Here is a 20,592-nt window from a genome sequence, read left to right as displayed (position 1 = left end):
GCAGAAGCGCTCCACAGAGTTGTCTGGGCTGTAGTCTTTACGGAAGCAGACCAGCAGGCCTGTCTTCCATGGAGCTGCTGAGTAGGTTCAAACAGCCAACTTTTAGGTTAATAGTTGAGCACTTAACCATTTGCACCACCCAGCAGGAACACTAAGCCTCATGCCCTCCCAAATCCAGGCATACCAAAACTAGAATTGGTAGCAGTCATTGTTTCCATTGTCATCAAAAGGACAACGCATGTGGCGTTGTGTGAGAAAGAAGAAAGTATGTAAGCATACAGATAAAGGAAGAGAGACCAAAATGTTCAATGAGGATATATAAGCAAAATGACATCCAAAAGCAAGGTATCTGAAGGCTGAGAATGCTAGACTACACATATGTAAGTACCAACAATGAGCACACAATATACTGTGAGCAGTGACAGTTGGCAGAGTGCATTAGTACTTTCTGTACCAAGGTTCCAACCACTAGAAGAAGAATAAAAGGGATGCTCTATGCTCGGCTGGCCACAATTTCTAGCTTATAGATTTCTGTAACTGTAAGATATTTGCTTTGAAAATACCAAGCTATTATTTGAAAGAAAGCCTTTCCTTTTCACCAAAATGCTTTATCAGACCTCTGAATTACTAAATTGGACAGATACGTGATCATAATGTTCATATTTATAAATTGCATGCTTCCTGGAAACATGAAAAGAAAATATTAAATGTTGAAATATCTCATTAAAGATACCTACTTTAATTCCAAGGCCGACTCCAGCAAGCCCGCTCCAACAGGCTGAAATGCGTCCTCCAGTCCTGCCTCAGAGACAGACACTTCTGGGCAGGCCTGGCGGGCAGCCTCGAGCTCTGGGAGCATCCCTGGAAACGCAGCCAACACAAGCGTTCCTTCCTGGAATGGCACAAGACAACAGGGTGATTGTTCTTCCTGGGAAGCTGGTGACTGACCACTACAGTTCTCAAAAATAAATACTTCAACTGTCTCAGTACGATGCTAATAAAGTCCCTTGAAGAATGAGAAAAAGAAGCCAAATTCTCTCACTTCATTTACAGGGTTACAATTAGTCAGAGCTGCTATTCAGTCCTCTAAAAGAGTCATTCCAAGCCCCTTTCCATCCTGTCAAAAGCTGTGGACAACAAACATGAAGTTGAGTAAAAGAAGCCAGACCCAAAAGGGTATATACTGTATGATTTCATTTATATAAAGTTCAAAAGCAGGCAAAACTAAACTGTAGTGTTTAGGGATGCAAACTTACATGATAAAACTACCAAAAAAAGCCAGGAAGCCAGCAGCATGAAAGTCCGGCTAACAGATGCTCTGAGGAAGAGAAAGCCGGCGTGGTTGGCCAAGGGCCCAAAGCAGGCTTCTGAGGTGCTAGCAATGTCCTATTTCTTAAACTGGGTGGTAGTGAGGAGTGTCTGCTTTGTGTTATACCATCAAAGCAGTACATTTTTTCTATACTAGTGATATATTTTATAATGAAAAAGTAAAAAAAAAAAAAATTGTGGTTAAATATATTAGGTATTTTTATAGCCATGATTTTCCTGCCAATGGATATTTTGTATCAACCTGTAAATTTTTCTTATATGATCTGTAAGTCCACTAACTTTTTTTTCACCAAGTTGAAATATTCCATTAAAAACCAAACCTGTTCCCACTGAGTCAATTCTAACTCATAGTGGCTCTACAGCACAGAGTAGAATTGCCCCATAGGGCTTTAAAGGAGTGGCTGGCAGAAGCAAACTGCCCACCTTTTGCGCCACCAGGGCTCCTGTTGAAATATCAGTGACTTATTAGGCACTACAATAAACCACGGTAAAAATGGATGGACTCTCTAGGGTGAGCAGGTCTGAAGCACTCCTTGATGAGAACGAATTACACAGTAGGGCTGTGCTAATCTAAGAGGGGCCTCCCCTCTCTGCAGGGATTAGACGCAGGCCTGGCTAATCAAGGGACTCCATTATTCCCCCCGTTCCCAGTCCCATTAAAGCCCTTTCCTAGGACATTTTTTATATGAAGCTAAAGGAGGAGGGGTGATACCAGGGATCAGAAGGGTGGGGTCACAGAACCAGAAATATGTGTATCAAGGAATTGCCAATGGCATCAAGAGAGAATAAGAAAATAAAGCCAAAAAAAATTCTTGCAAAGAAAAGCCAGAGACAGAGATACAGGTAGAAGCAAAAAGGCATACAGACACCTGATGAGAGCTGAACTGCATTTCTGGATCTACCTGTGGGTGAAGGCTCCTATGAGCCAGTAAATTTCCTTTTGCTTAAGCCAGTTTTTGGGTTGGATTTCTGTTACTTACAATCCAAAGAGCCCTAATACAGTCACCATGCTCTATTCGACTTTGTTCATTCATTATTTTTGTAGATCTAGTCCCTGGATTTTTTTTTTTTTAGTCACTGGATGGTGCACATAATTAATCTACCTGGCTGTTAACCAAAGGGTTGGCAGTTCGAGTCACCCAGAGGTGCCTCAAAAGAAAGATTTGATGATCTGCTTCCAAAAAATCAGCCACTGAAAACCTGTGGAGCACAGTTCTACTCTGAGACACATGGGGTTGCCATGAGTCAGAATTTACTCAATGGCAACTGGTTAGGTTCCTGCTCGTACGGTAAAGCCAAACCAAACCTGTTGCCATCAAGTTGATTCCAACTCATAGCAACCCTATAGGACAGAGTAGAACTGCCCCATAGAGTTTCCACGGAGCGCCTGGTGGATTCGAACTGCCAACCCTTTGGTTAGCAGCTGTAGCACTTAACCACTATGCCACCCGGGTTTCCACTTTTACTGTAGAAATTATAAATAAGCAACTCAGCACAATCCAGGACCAACAGGAATTCTTTACTTTTTAAATTAAGGGTTTCCCTCCTTCTTGATGACCCTCTACTTTATCAAACATGGTGTTCTTTTCTAGCAATTGGTCTTTCTTTCCTGATGACATATCCAATGTAAGCAAGCCAAAGTCCCATCATCCTTGCTTCTAAGGAGCATTCTAGTTCTATTTCTTCTAAAACTGATTTATTTGTTCTTCTGGAAGTCTGCAGTATACTCTATTTTTCATCAACACCACAATTTGAATTCATCACTTCTGTCTTCCTTTTTCATTGTTCAGTTTTCATACGCATTTGAGCCAACTGAAAAGATTACAGCTTGGGTCAGGTGCACCTTGGTCTTCAAAGTAACATGTTTGCTTTTTAAAACTTTGAAGAGGTCTTTTGCATCAGATTTGTCTAATGCACTACATTGTTTGATTTCTTGACTGCTGCTTCTGTGACAGTTGACTCTTTATCCAAGTGGTGTGAATTTGTAAGGATTTTCATTTCCTTCACGTTCAGGCGTAATCCATAGTGAAGGTTATAGTCTTTGTTTATCAGTAAGTGCTTCAAGCGTCTTCAATTTTAGCAAGCAAGGTTCTGTCATCTGCTTATCGCAGGTTGTAAATGAGTCTTCCTCCAATCCTACATGTTCTTCATGTAGTCCAGTTTCTCAGATTATTTGTTCAGCATACACCTTTCCCAATTTTAAACCATGCAGTATCCCCTTTTTCTGTTTGAACAACTGCCTCGTGATCCACATACAGATTCTAAATGAGCACAACTAAAAAAAAAACAACTAAAGTGTTCTGGAATTCTCATTCTTTGTAATGCTATCCATAATTTGTTCTGATCCACATAATCAAATGTCTTTGTGTAGTTGATAAAACATAGGGAAACATCTGTCTTAGTCATCTAGTGCTGCTATAACAGAAATACCACAAGTGGATGGCTTTAACAAAGAGAAGTTTATTCTCTCACAGACCAGTAGACTACAAGTCTGAATTCAGGGCGCCAGCTCCAGGGGAAGGCTTTCTCTGTCAGCTCTGGAGGAAGGTCCCTGTCGTCAGTCTTCCCTTGGTCTGGGAGCATCTCAGCACAGGAGTCTCAGGTCCAAAGGACGCACTCTGCTCCTGGCGCTGCTTTCTTGGTGGTATGAGGTCCCCCAACTCTCTGCCTGCCTCTCTCTTTTATATTTCAAAAGAGATTGGCTTAAGATACTACATAATCTTGTAGACCTTATCAATATAACTCCAATAATCCATCTTATTACATCATAGTGATAGGATTTACAACATATAGGAAAATCACATAAAATGGTAGACAATCACATAAAACGCACAACACTGAGAATCATGGCCCAGCCAAGTTGACAGATACTTTGGGGGGACACAATTCAAGCTGTGACAACATCTTTCTGGTATTCCCTGCTTTTGGCCAAGATCCTCCCAACATGAGCAAGGATATCCCTCAATCCATGTCCTTGTCTGAATCCAGCTTAAACTTCTGACAGTTCCTGTTGGTGTATGGCTGCATTTGTTTTTGAATTATCTTCAGTAAAGATAAGTCAAAGTCATAATATATATGGTTTATTTATTACCAGCCTGTGTGTGTGTACGCACAAGCACACGTGTGCACGTGTGTGTGCGCATGTGCACGGGAGCACATTGTTCTCTTCTGCTTGGTTTTCTTCACCTCTTCAACCTTCCTCCATTCATATCTGCTGAATTCAACCCGCCACTCCCCCACACAATAGCCCACATTAACTACCTGGTATGTATTCCTTATGTATTCCATATTTTTCTGCTATACATATAATTGTAAAGATACACAGAAACATGACTTCTTTCCTTTTTTCTATGTACTATATACCAGTTTTCTGCATCTTGCTTTTCTTGCTCAATAATGACTCATGAAAAACTCTCAATTCAACTGATATAACACTAAATTCCTTTTCATGGCTGCATAATATTTACATTTTGAGATATAGTGTAATATATCCAACTATTCCTCTCCTGGTTAGCATTCATTTTTCTCCACAAATAATACTTAAGACAGCCCCCAGGCCCTCTGTTAGCCGAAGACTGGAACCATTCCTGAAGTCAAGTCTTTAGACAGGGACTGGACTGGACTATAAGACAGAAAATAATACTGGTGAGGAGTAAGTTTCTTGGCTCAAGTAGACACATGAGATTATGTGGGCAGCTCCTGTCTGGAGGTGAGATGAGAAGGCAGAAGGGCACAGGAGCTGGTTGAATGGACACGGGGAATACAGGGTAGAGAGCAAGTGTGTGCTGTCTCATTAGGGAGAGAGCAGCTAGGAGTACATAGCAAGGTGTTTATAAGTTTTTGTATGAGAGACTGACATGATTTGTAAACTTTCACTTAAGCACAATAAATAAAAATAAAATAATTTGCCAGTCCAAGGGGTAATGGGTCATTATTTTAACTTGCATTTCTCTGAGTATGTGGGAGTTTGAGTGCCTTCTCATTTGTTTGCTGGCATTCTGCAATCACTCTTCTTGTGAACTATATCTTCATATTCTTTGCTTATTTTTCTATTGGGTTGTTGGGCCTTTTTTAGTCAATGTGTAAATGCTCTTTGTCATTACAGATATTAAAGTCTGTCTTCTGCATTGCAAATATTTTTCCCCAAATTTACTGTTTATTGGCTTTGCTTAATAGCTTCTGCCATACAAAATATTTTACTTTTTTACATAACCATTTGTTTACCTTCTCTCTGTGGCTTCTTAGTCTCTAATCTTAGTTAATACTAATATCACACGTGTAGTTATTTTCTTACATGATTTTTCTTGCTATATTTTTAACTTTTTTTCATTTTTATATATGGTATAAAATCAAATTTTATTTTTTTCCAGATCAACAGCCAGCTATGTTTAATAATCCATCCTTACTAACTGAAGTATAATCTTTGTCATATATCAAATTCTCATGTATTCAGTAATCTGTCAGATTTTGTGTTCTATTCCACTGATTTATTTGTCTAGTCATAATAATTTGCCCAGACTGTAATAATTTGAGTATCTTGGCTTTTTAGTACATTCTGATACCTGATAAGTTAAACCTCAGCTTGGTAGTCTTTTTTATTAATTCATTCCTTGGTTGTTGAAACATCTCAATTGGTATTCTGTCAATTCCTGAAGCCTTGTTTTCTGCCAATGCCTTCAGTGCAGCTTGCAACTTCTTCCTTCAAGACCATCAGTTCTTGATCACATGCTGCCTCCTGAAATGGTTGGACATCAGCCAATAGTGAAGGGCAACTATAATTCCCATTCAATAGACGTGTAAGTGGCCATAAAAGTTAGGCATCTTTTCCAAGATTACACTAGAAGTCAGGACTAAAGAGAGTTAAAAAATGAAAGAGAGCTGTCCTTGTGGTTCTTTTTTTGCCTGTCCAGGGCCCTCTCTTGTGTACCACTACACAGTTAATTTTTTATGTATTAGAGGTGTTCTTGTTTTTTTGGCTTGTTTTTTTAGGTCCTTGGGTGGCACTTGACTACTAACTGTTTGCACTTGACTACTAACCTAAAGGCTGGCAGTTCGAACCCACCCAGTGATACCATGGAAAAAAGGCTGGCAATCTGCTTCTGTAACGATTATAGCCAAGAAAAACCAATGGAATAGTTTTCCTCTGTCTCACATGGGGTCACCATGAGTCGGAGTCGATGGTAACGGGTTTGGTTTTTTGGTGTTCGTTTTTTTTTTTTTAAAGAGGGATTTTAGTTTCCTGTGGAATTCTTCAAAAACGTTTCACACGCAAATTTCACTGAGCGTGAATCATGCTCACAGAGTCCATCACTGTTTGATAGGTTAAATCTTTTCCCGTTATGAAACAGCAACAGCTACCGAGGCTCCATTTTCATTTCCTGGATCCTCCTCCCATCCTGGAAAACAAAATTATAAACCTTGCTCTCTAGATGAAGACACAATATATTTTAAAGGGCTCTGTCACATGCAAATTGATACAAGTTAAGGTATGGTTATTTACATTACCTACGCTGCCTGTTTTTAGAGATGGCACTGAAGACTTCCTCTATCTTTAATTTCTTTTTTGTGCAAAACAGAGCACCATCACTGTTCAAACATTTTCATTTCCAGACCTTCACTTTTTAGGATACCCTAAATTCTTTGACTAATAGCTCTCTCTCCAAAAACTAAATACCTGAGAGATTCTGGCTCTTGTACCGCCATTCTTCTTTGTGAATATCAAGGCAGAACATTGGTTTTTAAACTCAGCTATTGATTTTTATTGATAAATTACACTCATTTGCCATCTCTCCAACGCCAAAGCCCTCATTTGCAGAACCATATGCTTCTAATCTTATCTTAGCATTTACGTGCTTGAGTCTCAAATTAAGCTTAAACCACACATGTGGCATCTACTCCCCCAAGAAAGTCCAGTTTTTCCATCTAGAGATGCAGAAGTTGGCTTCCAATTAGAGGGAGCTTGAAAGACTCACATTACTGCTAATAATTACTAATCACCAAGGAGTCGTCCCTGGGTGATGCAAACAGTTAACACGCTCAGCTGCTAACCGAAAGGTTGGAAGTTCGAATCCACACAGAAGCATTTCAGAAGAAAGGCCTTGCAATCATCTTTTGAAAAATCAGCCTTTGAAAACACTTCGGAGCACAGTCCTACTCTGACATGCATGTGGTCATCATGAGTCGGAATCAATCTGACAGCAACTAGTTTTTATATATAAAATATCTGATACAAAAGAATATACCCGCTCCTTTTCAGTCTTCTTTGCCAGCTCCTCTTCGATCAAGTGTCTCATGTCGGAGCTCTCTAGTACTTGGTCATGAGTCACTGTTCCTTCTCTATTTGCACTCTTTCCCTTGAATTGGCCTATCTACTTCAAGGGCTTTACTCGCCACTCCTCCCAGTTTTGTGTGTGCAGCCCATACCTTTCTTCTGGCATCTCCTCTTTCCTTCTTGTATTCTTACAAACATTTCAAATTTAATGTGTCAGAGGCCTAAGTTTTGATCCTTATCTTCCGTCCCTACCCAATTTATTTCTTAATAGTTTTCCCCACATAATAAATGGTACCACCATTCTCTTAATTTTTCAAGCCCAAAACTAGGAGTCTTCTTTGTTTCTACACTGTACCTCACTTCCAACATCCTACCTCCAAATTACGTCTCCAATCTTCCAACTTCATTCATCTCCATTCCCAACATCCTAATAATGTAACCTTGACTCTGTCTATTACAAAACTGTCCCCTAACCAATCTTCCTGCTTCTACTCTTACCCAACTACAAACTATTTTCTTTGCAATAGCCAAAAGTGAGCTTCTAAAAATGTAAGTTGCATTATATCTATCCTCTGCCTATAATACTTCACTAGATTTTCATTACATGGAAAATAAAATACACCTTCTCCTCAATTATTGCTTGTCTCATTATCTTTCACGTTTATGACAATAATAAAAAATCTACTGTCCGACTACTTCGCGCATTAATGACGTATGTCTGGCGGGTACGAGGCGAGAGTAACACTAGTTGTGATGGTTAAGGTTATGTGTCAACTTGGCTGGGCCACGATTCTCAGTGGTTTGGCAGTTATGTAATGATACAGTCATCCTCCACTTTGTGATCTGATGTGGTCATCCTCCATTTTCACAAAATGCCATTGCACACACTGACCTGGTCTTTGGAACCTAGCCATGCTGCTAAGTGAGGAGAGGGTGTACAAACTCCATACAGCAAGGTGTCGTTTGATCTGGCCCCTGCCTTGCCTCTAACCCATCTTGAACCACTCTCTATACTACTTTCCTGCCACACTGGCCTTCTGTTAGTTCCATGAACAAGCCAAACTCTTTTCTACTCCAGGTTGTTTCCTTGATGTGAAATGTTCTTCCCGAGCACCTTCCTTAAATCTCATCTTAAATATAAAGACCTCGAGGAGGCCCTTCCTAACTACCTTATTTTAAAAATCCTTTACCTTTTATTTTCTATTGCAGTACCCTATTTATTTTCTTCAACAAATTTCCTCAAGCCTAGTTTAATTACTTTTTCTATTGTCACTTCCCACTACTAATAAACTCAAGGAATGCAAAAGCCATTGATATGTTGTTTACTATTGTACCACAAACACCTACCATAAGCCAGCCTGTCATAAGCCAGCAAATAGTAGATATTCAATAAATGCTTGTCATATAAACAAATATTCTGAATTGTCTCCAAGCTTTCTCCGACCTCCACAAATCTGTGATGGTACTATAATCCTTCTGTGTGTGGTGAAGTCAGCACTTTCTCTTGATAAATATTCATGAATGCAATGAATTTTATAATTTAGATTTTTAAATTATAAATCTAAGACCTCAATTTCCATGAAGTAATATTGTATTGGCTGAACTTCCCAAAAATCTTTAACCATTAAATATAATGTGTAAAAGGATTCATAAATCACAGCCTCTAAGAAGCCCTCAATATGTGTTGAACACATGAATGAATTACCTTCTTTATCTTCAGCATTTAAAAACCCCAATTTTGATAAATACTTGCCTGCCCACAATCAGCTTCAGTTTTAGCCTAATCAAAAATATTCATTAATAAAATACACAGAAAAAACTTCCATGGGTTTGTTTCTCTGTAAATGTCCAGAATTCAACCTAAAGAGGTGTACTTTGTCCTTAAGGCTTTTAAATTTTCTCTTAGTTTTTTTTCATATGTACATATATACTAAGCAAAATACTTATCACTATTATATCTTAATACTCACAGCTTTCTTAAAGTGATAAGTAATACAGTTATAGCTAGAGAGGTAATACAGATTACCCTAAAATAAAGACAAAGTCAAAAATCAAATGTTTTTCCTTTTCATCACTCCCTAAATTGTTTTGCTCACTACAGCACCTCCTGAAATGGAGTGCGTTATACTTAACCAAGGGCTAACTGTAGTCTGACTCAGCAAAATGTGACCAACCCAACTAATGAAATGCTTCAATTAATAATGTACAAAAGGTTTTTAAAGAAAAAAAAAAATTGCTTTCTAAATTCTACCACATTCATACATATACCTGAATACAAGCTGGCAAGGATAAAGAGAAGTGTAGATTAAATCTTAGTGGATTTACCTGCTGAGGGTGGCTTCTCTCAATATGCCTTTCAGAATCAACTTCAAGGAATGTGTCATTTGGTAACATGGCTCCATAACATGACATTATTGATTGATGTATACTCAGTGGTGAAGATTAGGACAAAGTAAAAAGCTGAAATGCTTTCCTAGTGAGATAAGACGGTACTTGTGTAAGAAAGAACAGAGCTGGAGAAGATAGCTTTGTATTGACCACATATTATGGTTAAGTCATTTTGCTGTGTGACAGACATTGTAAATACCCTTATCCTCAAAGGTAAACCCAGAAGAGCAGTCCTTCTTTTCTTATCAACCCAGAAAATATGGGTTTGGAGAAGCTTTTAAGTTATGAAAAAATTTTTTACTATTTTTATGGTTGAAGGAAAGAAGAGCTCAGCTGTTGGTATTCCTGAAGTTGGTCAGAGAGAGTCTGAAAAGTCTTCATGGGAAGAAATGAATTCTTGCTGCTGGTTACCTAGTAAACTCTGGTGCTGGGACAAGATACACCAAATAGAGAAAGAATGTCATCAAGCAGACTAAAAAAAAATGCAGCAAGCAGATATCAGGCCAAGGCCAAGATGGGGGCGGAAGAAGGTGAAAACAGCTGCAAACCTGCTTTGAAAATGTTTCCATTGCTCTAAAACACAGCCAGGGCTACAGGACTGACATGAATATGTTTAAGAAGTACCTCAAGAAAATGATGTGCCCTCTTCTCTCGGGTTTTATTTTTGTCATCAAAAACAAAAGTCCAAGCTTAAACATCTTACACTTGATAATACAGAAATAGAAAGCACCAGAGCTCAGAATTAGAGGTAGAGTTCTAAAAGTCATCTACATATGGGTAATAACTGGAATCATGAAAACAGAATTAGGAAACTATGAGCCTCCCAAGGAAGTAAGCACAGAGACACAAAGTGTGAACACTGGGGATATAAAACAGGACTTGGGAACACGCTTCATGGGTTGGAAGAGAGAAGAGAAGGAATCAAGAAGAGGATGGGGAAAAAATCCAACATCCTTTTGTTACCACAAATTGCGGGTTTGAGCCGCCTGCCGCAAAGCCAATACTGACACAGGAGGAGGTAAGCAGTAAGAAGGCCTTATTGAATACAGGTATTCCAGAGACAGAGGGGGTTAAATTGCTCCCAAATTCTGTCTACCCTAAAGGGTTGATGGGAGGGTTTATATGGGAAAGATCAGGGTTACCTAATGTTTTGAGCTCGTAATCCACAGATGGTCTTATACATCACAAAACAACCACAAAAACTCTTTATTAAACAAAAGATAAACATGTCAGGCATCTAGACTCTAATCAGTATATTTGTAACAGGCTGAAAAACTCTCATAAGAATTTCTTGGCTAGTGGAGCTGTTTTGCCAAGTCTACTGTGACTGAGATAGGGAGTAAGAAAGAAAGCCTTCCTGTTGGTTTGCAGGCTGAAGGCCATTTCTCAAGAGAACAAAGAAAGAAGAAAAGAGACCAAGGCCACAGGAGTTGAGACAGCTCCACACCCCTTTGGAAGAGACCGGTGTAGCTGGTGCAATTAAAAAATGTTTAGAGATTACTTACAGCATCATTATGGTGTTAGTCACGTCAAGCTCTCAATCACCTATTTTGAATAGGGGAAAACATGTTGTAAGGTATTAAGGTGTCTGTTACATTTAAGAGTGAAACAGGCTGCTCAGCTATATTTTGAACAGAGCCTGCACTATTTTTTAAGGACTAGAGATTAATCACAGCTTATACTATACTAAAAGAAATGAAAAATATATTCTCTCTCTAATATTAAAACAGTAAAGGAAATGTATTTCCACTACTTCACTTCCATGATAAAAACAGTCAGTAAACTAGGAATAAGTTAACAACCAAACCAAATCCACTGCCGTCGAGTTGATTCTGACTCATAGTGACCCTGTAGGACAGAGTAGAGATGCCCCATAGGGTTTCCAAGGAGCACTTGGCAGATCTGAACTGCCAACTTCTTGGTTAACAGCTCTAGCACTTAACCACTACACCACCAGGGTTTCCAGGAATAAATCAATAAACATGAAAAACTCAATAAACATGACACAGGGTTTTTATGAAAAACCCACAGCTAACGTCATACTCAATAAAGTTCAGGAACAAGACAAGGATGCCCACTTTCATCACTGCTATTCAACATTGTACTGGAAGCTCTAGCCACAGCAATTAAGCAAGGAAAGGGAAAAAGGGGGTGGGGGGCACTCAACTTGGAAAGGAAGAAGTAAAACTATCTCTACTTACAGGTGACATAATCCTATACAGAGAAAATCCCAAAGAATCCAAAACAGAATGGCTAGAGCTAACGAATTCACCAAAGTTTCAGGGTACAAGTCAACACGCAAAAAATCAATTGGGTTCTATACACCAGCAATGGATAATAGGAAAAGAAAATTATGATAACGATTTCATTTACAGTAGGATCCCAAAGAACAAAACACCTACAAATAAATTTAACCAAGGAGATGAAAGACTGGTATACTGAAAACTACAAAACATTTGTTAAAAAGGAAAAAAAAGAACTAAAGAAAAACTAAATAAATGGAAAGGCATCCTGAGTTCAAAGATCAGAGGTTTAATATTGTTAAGACGGCACAGCTATCTACAGATTCGATGCAATCCCTATCAAAGTCTCAATGACCTTTTTTGCAGAAATGGAAAGGCCAATTCTCAAATTTCATATGGAATTGCAAGGGGCCTGGATAGTCAAAAGAAAACTGAAAAAGAACAAAGTTGGAGGTCTCACCCTTTCCAATTTCAAAAGCTACAGTAATCAAAACAGAATGTGCTAACTAACATAAGGATAGACATATAGGCCAATGGAATAAAATTAAGGGACCAAAAATAAATACGTATGTCTAAGGCCAATTTTGACAAGGGTGTCAAGTTCATTCAATGAGGAAATAACAATCTCTTCAACAAATGGTGCTGGGACAACTGGATACCCAAAAGCAAAAGAATGAAGTTGGACCCCCAAAACCATATATAAATATGAATTAAAAATGGTCAAATACCTAAACACAGTAACTAAAATTATAAATTCTTAGAAAAAAACATACAAGTAAATATTCATGACCTTGGATTTGGCACTAGATTCTTAGATATGACACCAAAAGCACAAGCGACAAAGAAAAAGTAGATAAATTGGACTTCACCAAAATTAAAAGCTTTTGTACATCAAAGAACATTATCAAGAAACTGAAAACACAACATACAGAACAGGAGAAAATATTTGCAAATGATACATCTGATGAAAGTCTAGCATCCGAAATATACAAAGAACTCCTCAAAGTTAACAGCAAAACGACAAGAAACCCAATTGAAAAATGGTCAAAGGGCTTGACATTTCTCCACAGAGGATATACAAATGGCTGACAAGTACATGAAAAGATGCTCAAGATTACTGGCTATTCCAAAAAACCACTAGGGAAATGTAAATCAAAACTACAATGAGAGGCAGAGCCAAGATGGAGGAATAGGAGGCGGGGCCAAGATGGAGGACTAGGTGGACACTACCGCGGATCCCTCTTGCAACAAAGACTCGGAAAAACAAGGGAATCGACCACATACATAACAATCTACGAACTCTGAACAACAAGCACAGACTTAGAGACGGAAAACGAACAAATACGGGCAGACAGCGACCATTTTCAGAACTAGGAGCCAGCGTACCAGGCAGGTGACCTTCGGAGCCCGATCTGGGGCAGAGCCCAGGGGGGCAGACGGCACAGAAGGGGGGCCCAGCCCTTCCCCCCAGAACCCATCACGGGAGGAAGTCTAGCTGGTTGGCGCGGGCAGCGTAGCAGCGCAGCCGGAGGGAGAAACACCCAGGAGGCAGTGACTGATCTGGGAGTGGGGAGAACAGCGTCCCAGCCGGGGAGCCGTCCCGCCAGGAGTTTGGCGGGAAGCGGGCGGGGCGCGAGTGGGGGGGGGTCAGCTATATTTCCCTACAGCGACCCTGGGGCGGGGCCCACACGTTCGTGCGGGGGGATGCACACCCAGTCCGCGCGTGTGGCACGGCGCACCGGAGGGAGAAGTCCCTGGGAGGAAGTCACTGGTCTCGGAGCACGAAAAGCAGTGCCCCAGCCGGGGTGCCCTCCCGCTGGGATTTGGGCGCCCACGCAGGCGGGGCGTGAGCGCAGGGTCCAATTTTATTACCCTGAATTGACCCAGGGGGCGGGCCCACCAGGTCGTGCGGGTGACGCCCACCCAGTTCGCGTGAGAGGTGTGGCGCACCGGAAGGAGAAGTGCCCGGGAGGAAGTGACAGGTCTCGGAGCGCGGAAAGCAGCGCCCCAGATGGGGACCCGTCCCGCTGGGATTTGGGCGAGCGCGCAGCCAGGGCGTGAGTGCGGGGTCCAATTATATTCCCCTGCATTGACCCAGGGGGCAGGCCCACCTGGTCCTGCGGGTGACGCCCACCCAATTCGCGCATGCGGTGCGGCGCTCCGGAAGGGGAAGTCCCTGAGAGGAAGTGACTGGTCCCAGAGCGGGGAAAGCAGCGTCCCAGTCGGGAAGTCGTCCCGCTGGGATTTGGGTGTGCACGTGGGTGGGGCGTGACCGCGGGACCCAATTATATTTGCCTGAATAGACCCTGGAGGAGGGCCCACCCGTTCGTGCAGGAGACGCCCACCCAGTTCGCGCGAGCAGTGCCGCGCACCGGAGGGAGAAGTCCCCGGGAGGAAGTGACTGGTCTGAGAGCGGGGAAAGCAGCGTCCCAGCCAGGGATCCGTCCCGCCCGGATTTTAGCGGACGGGGGCGGAGCATGAACGCGGTGTTCAGCTCTATATTCTGTGGTGCTACACTCCTAGCTCTCTGATCCCTCCCCCACCCTCCCCAGGCGGCTCCATTAACATCCGAATACCCGGAGCCAGAGGGAGAATTCAGATAGGGATCTGACTGCATTTTTTTTTAGCGGATTACCTGGAAAATCTAGTTTCCCAGTGATGGCTCAGAGACAGCAGTCCATATCAAACCATATAAAGAAACAGACCATGACAGCTTCTCCAACCCCCCAAACAAAAGAATCAAAATCTTTCCCAAATGAAGATACAATCCTGGAATTATCAGATACAGAATATAAAAAACTAATTTACAGAATGCTTAAAGATATCACAAATGAAATTAGGATAAATGCAGAAAAAGCCAAGGAACACACTGATAAAACTGTTGAAGAACTCAAAAAGATTATTCAAGAACATAGTGGAAAAATTAATAAGTTGCAAGAATCCATAGAGAGACAGCATGTAGAAATCCAAAAGATTAACAATAAAATTACAGAATTTGACAATGCAATAGAAAGTCAGAGGAGCAGACTCGAGCAATTAGAATGTAGACTGGGACTTCTGGAGGACCAGGGAAACAACACCAACGTAGCTGAAAAAAAATCAGATAAAAGAATTTAAAAAAATGAAGAAACCCTAAGAATCATGTGGGACTCTATCAAGAAGGATAACTTGCGAGTGATTGGAGTCCCAGAACGGGGGGGGGGGGGACAGAAAACACAGAGAAAATAGTTGAAGAACTCCTGACACAAAACTTCCCTGACATCATGAAAGACGAAAGGATATCTATCCAAGATGCTCATCGAACCCCATTTAAGATTGATCCAAAAAGAAAAACACAAAGACATATTATCATCAAACTTGCCAAAACCAAAGACAAACAGATAATTTTGAAAGCAGCCAGGGAGAAAAGAAAGGTTTCCTTCAAGGGAGAATCAATAAGAATAAGTTCAGACTACTCAGCAGAAACCATGCAGGCAAGAAGGGAATGCGACGACGTATACAGAGCACTGAAGGAGAAAAACTGCCAACCAAGGATCATATATCCAGCAAAACTCTCTCTGAAATATGAAGGAGAAATTAAGATATTTACAGATAAACACAAGTTTAGAGAATTTGCAAAAACTAAACCAAGACTGCAAGAAATGCTAAAGGGGATTGTCTGGCCGGATGACCAATAATATCAGGTACCAGCACAATACAAGGTCACAAAACAGAACGTCCTGATATCAATGCAACTCAAATAGGGAAAGCACAAAAACAAACAAATTAAGACTAATTCTAAAACATAAATAAATAAACAAAATAATACACATAACAGGAAATCATGGAAATCAATACATAAACGATTACAATAATCAAAAAGAGGGACTAAATATAGGAGGCATTGAACTGCCAGATGGAAAGTGATACAAGGCGATATAGAACGATACAAGTTAGGTTTTTACTTAGAAAAACAGGGGTAAATAGTAAGGTAACCACAAAAAGGAATATCAATTCCATAACTCAAGAAAAAAGCCAAGAAAAACGTAACGACTCAACAAACACAAAGTTAAACATTATGAAAATGAGGATCTCACAAGCTACTAAGAAAAACGTCTCAGCACAAAAAAGCATGTGGAAAAATGAAATGGCCAACAACACACGTGAAAAGGCATCAGAATGACACCACTAAAAACTTATTTATCTATAATTACGCTGAATGTAAATGGACTAAATGCGCCAATAAACAGACAGAGAGTCACGGACTGGATAAAGAAACACGATCCATCTATATGCTGCCTACAAGAGACACACCTTAGACTTACAGACACAAACAAACTAAAACTCAAAGGATGGAAAAAAATATATCAAGCAAACAATAAGCAAAAAAGAAGAGGAGTAGCAATATTAATTTCTGACAAAATAGACTTTAGACTTAAATCCGCCACAAAGGACAAAGAAGGACACTATATAATGATAAAAGGGACAATTGATCAGGAAGACATAACCATATTAAATATTTATGCATCCAATGACAGGGCTGCAAGATACATAAATCAAATTTTAACAGAATTGAAAAGTGAGATAGACACCTCCACATTTATAGTAGGAGACTTCAACACACCACTTTCGGAGAAAGACGGGACATCCAGTAAGAAGCTCAATAGAGACACGGAAGACCTACTTACAACAATCAACCAACTTGACCTCATTGACTTATACAGAACTCTCCACCCAACTGCTGCAAAATATACTTTCTTTTCTAGTGCACATGGAACATTCTCTAGAACACACCACATATTAGGTCATAAAACAAATCTTTGCAGAATCCAAAACATTGAAATATTACAAAGCATCTTCTCAGACCACAAAGCAATGAAGCTAGAAATCAATAACAGAAAAACTAGGGAAAAGAAATCAAATACTTGGAAAATGAACAATACCCTCCTGAAAAAAAGACTGGGTTATAGAAGACATCAAGAAGGGAATAAGGAAATTCTTAGAAAGCAACGAGAATGAAAATACTTCCTATCAAAACCTCTGGGACACAGCAAAAGCAGTGCTCAGAGGCCAATTTATATCGATAAATGCACACATACAAAAAGAAGAAAGAGCCAAAATCAGAGAACTGTCCCAACAACTTGAACAAATAGAAAGTGAGCAACAAAAGAACCCATCAGGCACCAGAAGAAAACAAATAATAAAAATTAGAGCTGAACTAAATGAATTAGAGAACAGAAAAACAATTGAAAGAATTAACAAAGCCAAAAGCTGGTTCTTTGAAAAAATTAACAAAATTGATAAACCATTGGCTAGACTGACTAAAGAAAAACAGGAAAGGAAACAAATAACCCGAATAAGAAACGAGAAGGACCACATCACAACAGAACCAAATGAAATTAAAAGAATCATTTCAGATTACTACGTAAAATTGTACTCTAACAAATTTGAAAACCTAGAAGTAATGGATAAATTCTTGGAACAATACTACCTACCTAAACTAACACATTCAGAAGTAGAACAACTAAATAGACCCATAACAAAAAAAGAGATTGAAACGGTAATCAAAAAACTTCCAACAAAAAAAAGTCCTGGCCCAGACGGCTTCACTGCAGAGTTCTACCAAACCTTCAGAGAAGACTTAACACCATTACTACTGAAGGTATTTAAAAGCATAGAAAAAGATGGAATACTACCCAACTCATTCTATGAAGCCACCATCTCCCTGATACCAAAACCAGGTAAAGACATTACAAAAAAAGAAAATTTTAGACCTATATCCCTCATGAACATAGATGCAAAAATCCTCAACAAAATTCTAGCCAATAGAATCCAACAACACATCAAAAAAATAATTCACCCTGATCAAGTGGGATTTATACCAGGTATGCAAGGCTGGTTTAATATCAGAAAAACCATTAATGTAATCCACCACATAAATAAAACAAAAGATAAAAACCACATGATCTTATCAATAGATGCAGAAAAGGCATTTGACAAAGTTCAACACCCATTTATGATAAAAACTCTTACCAAAATAGGAATTGAAGGAAAATTCCTCAACATAATAAAGGGCATTTATGCAAAGCCAACAGCCAATATCACTCTAAATGGAGAGAACCTGAAAGCATTTCCCTTGAGAACGGGAACCAGACAAGGATGCCCTTTATCACCGCTCTTATTCAACATCGTACTTGAAGTCCTAGCCAGGGCAATTAGGCTAGACAAAGAAATAAACGGTATCCAGATTGGTAAGGAGGAAGTAAAGCTATCACTATTTGCAGATGACATGATCGTATACATGGAAAACCCTAAGGAATCCTCCAGAAAACTACTGAAACTAATAGAAGAGTTCGGAAGAGTCTCAGGTTATAAAATAAACATACAAAAATCACTTGGATTCCTCTACATCAACAAAAAGAACACCGAAGAGGAAATAACCAAATCAATACCATTCACAGTAGCCCCCAAGAAGATAAAATACTTAGGAATAAATCTTACCAAGGATGTAAAAGACCTATACAAAGAAAACTATAAAACTCTGCTACAAGAAATTCAAAAGGACATACTTAAGTGGAAAAACATACCCTGCTCATGGATAGGAAGACTTAACATAGTAAAAATGTCTATTCGACCAAAAGCCATTTATACATATAACGCACTTCCAATCCAAATACCAATGTCATACTTTAAGGGGATAGAGAAACAAATCACTAATTTCATATGGAAGGGAAAGAACCCCCAGATAAGCAAAACATTACTGAAAAAGAAGAAGAAAGTGGGAGGCCTCACCCTACCTGATTTCAGAACCTATTATATAGCTACAGTAGTCAAAACAGCCTGGTACTGGTACAACAACAGGCACATAGACCAATGGAACAGAATTGAGAACCCAGATATAAATCCATCCATGTATGAGCAGCTGATATTTGACAAAGGACCAGTGTCAGTCAATTGGGGAAATAATAGTCTTTTTAACAAATGGTGCTGGCATAGCTGGATATCCATTTGCAAAAGAATGAAACAGGACCCATACCTCACACCATGCACAAAAACTAACTCCAAGTGGATCAAAGACCTAAACATAAAGACTAAAATGATAAAGATCATGGAAGAAAAAATAGGATCAACCCTAAGAGCCCTAATACAGGGCATAAACAGAATACAAAACATTACCAAAAATGATGAAGAGAAACCAGATAACTGGGAGCTCCTAAAAATCAAACACCTATGCTCATCTAAAGACTTCACCAAAAGAGTAAAAAGACCACCTACAGACTGGGAAAGAATATTCAGCTATGACATCTCAGACCAGCGAATGAGCTCTAAAATCTATATGATTCTGTCAAAACTCAACCACAAAAAGACAAACAACCCAATCAAAGGCAAAGGATATGAAAACACATTTCACCAAAGAAGATATTCAGGCACCCAACAGATATATGAGAAAATGCTCTCGATCATTAGCCATTAGAGAAATGCAAATTAAAACTACGATGAGATTCCATCTCACACCAACTAGACTGGCATTAATCCAAAAAACACAAAATAATAAATGTTGGAGAGGCTGCGGAGAGATTGGAACTCTCATACACTGCTGGTGGGATTGTAAAATGGTACAACCACTTTGGAAATCCATCTGGCGTTATCTTAAACAGTTAGAAATAGAACCATACAACCCAGAAATCCCACTCCTCGGAATATACCCTAAAGATACAAGAGCCTTCACACAAACAGATATATGCACACCCATGTTTATTGCAGCTCTGTTTACAATAGCAAAAAGCTGGAAGCAACCAAGATGTCCGTCAACGGATGAATGGGTAAATAAATTGTGGTATATTCACACAATGGAATACTACGCATCGATAAAGAACAGTGACGAATCTCTGAAACATTTCATAACATGGAGGAATCTGGAAGGCATTATGCTGAGCGAAATGAGTCAGTTGCAAAAGGACAAATACTGTATAAGACCACTATTATAAGATCTTGAGAAATAGAAAAAACGGAGAAGAACACACACTTATGTGGTTACAAAGAGGGGAGGGAGGGAGGGAGGGAGGGAGAGGGCTTTTTATTGATCAATCAGTAGATAAGAACTGCTTTGGGTGAAGGGAAAGACAACACTCAATACAAGGAAGGTCAGCCTAATTGGACTGGATTAAAAGCAAAGAGGTTTCCAGGATAAAATGAAAGCTTCAAAGGTCAGCGGAGCAGGGGCTGGGGTCTGGGGAACTTGGTTTGAGGGGACTTCTAAGTCAATGGGCAAAATAATTCTATTATGAAAACACTCTGCATCCCACTTTGAGTTGTGGCGCCTGGGGTCCTAAATGCCAACAAGCGGCCATCTAAGATACATCAATTGGTCTCAACCCACCT

At 39.8% G+C, this 20,592-nt stretch overlaps 1 protein-coding gene across 16 annotated transcripts in view; it reads right to left on the bottom strand.

Moving 5' to 3' along the window:
• Window positions 1–20,592, bottom strand: part of RNF182 (ring finger protein 182) — a 195,462-nt gene that overhangs the window by 122,866 nt on the left and 52,004 nt on the right. For 5 of the 16 annotated variants that reach the window (XM_049884191.1, XM_049884173.1, XM_049884166.1 and 2 more), the window contains one exon: window positions 738–892. In XM_049884191.1, the coding sequence (XP_049740148.1) occupies window positions 739–892 (154 nt within the window). In that variant the 3' untranslated portion in view covers window position 738. Of the gene's footprint in view, window positions 1–737; window positions 13,084–20,592 lie in introns of those variants that run through there. The other 11 variants (XR_007517362.1, XR_007517366.1, XR_007517364.1 and 8 more) reach the window with 9 other exon arrangements.

Source organism: Elephas maximus, chromosome 1 (genome assembly GCF_024166365.1).
Source record: "Elephas maximus indicus isolate mEleMax1 chromosome 1, mEleMax1 primary haplotype, whole genome shotgun sequence".
NCBI lineage: Eukaryota > Metazoa > Chordata > Mammalia > Proboscidea > Elephantidae > Elephas > Elephas maximus.
This window is presented reverse-complemented; position numbering and strand designations above follow the sequence as displayed.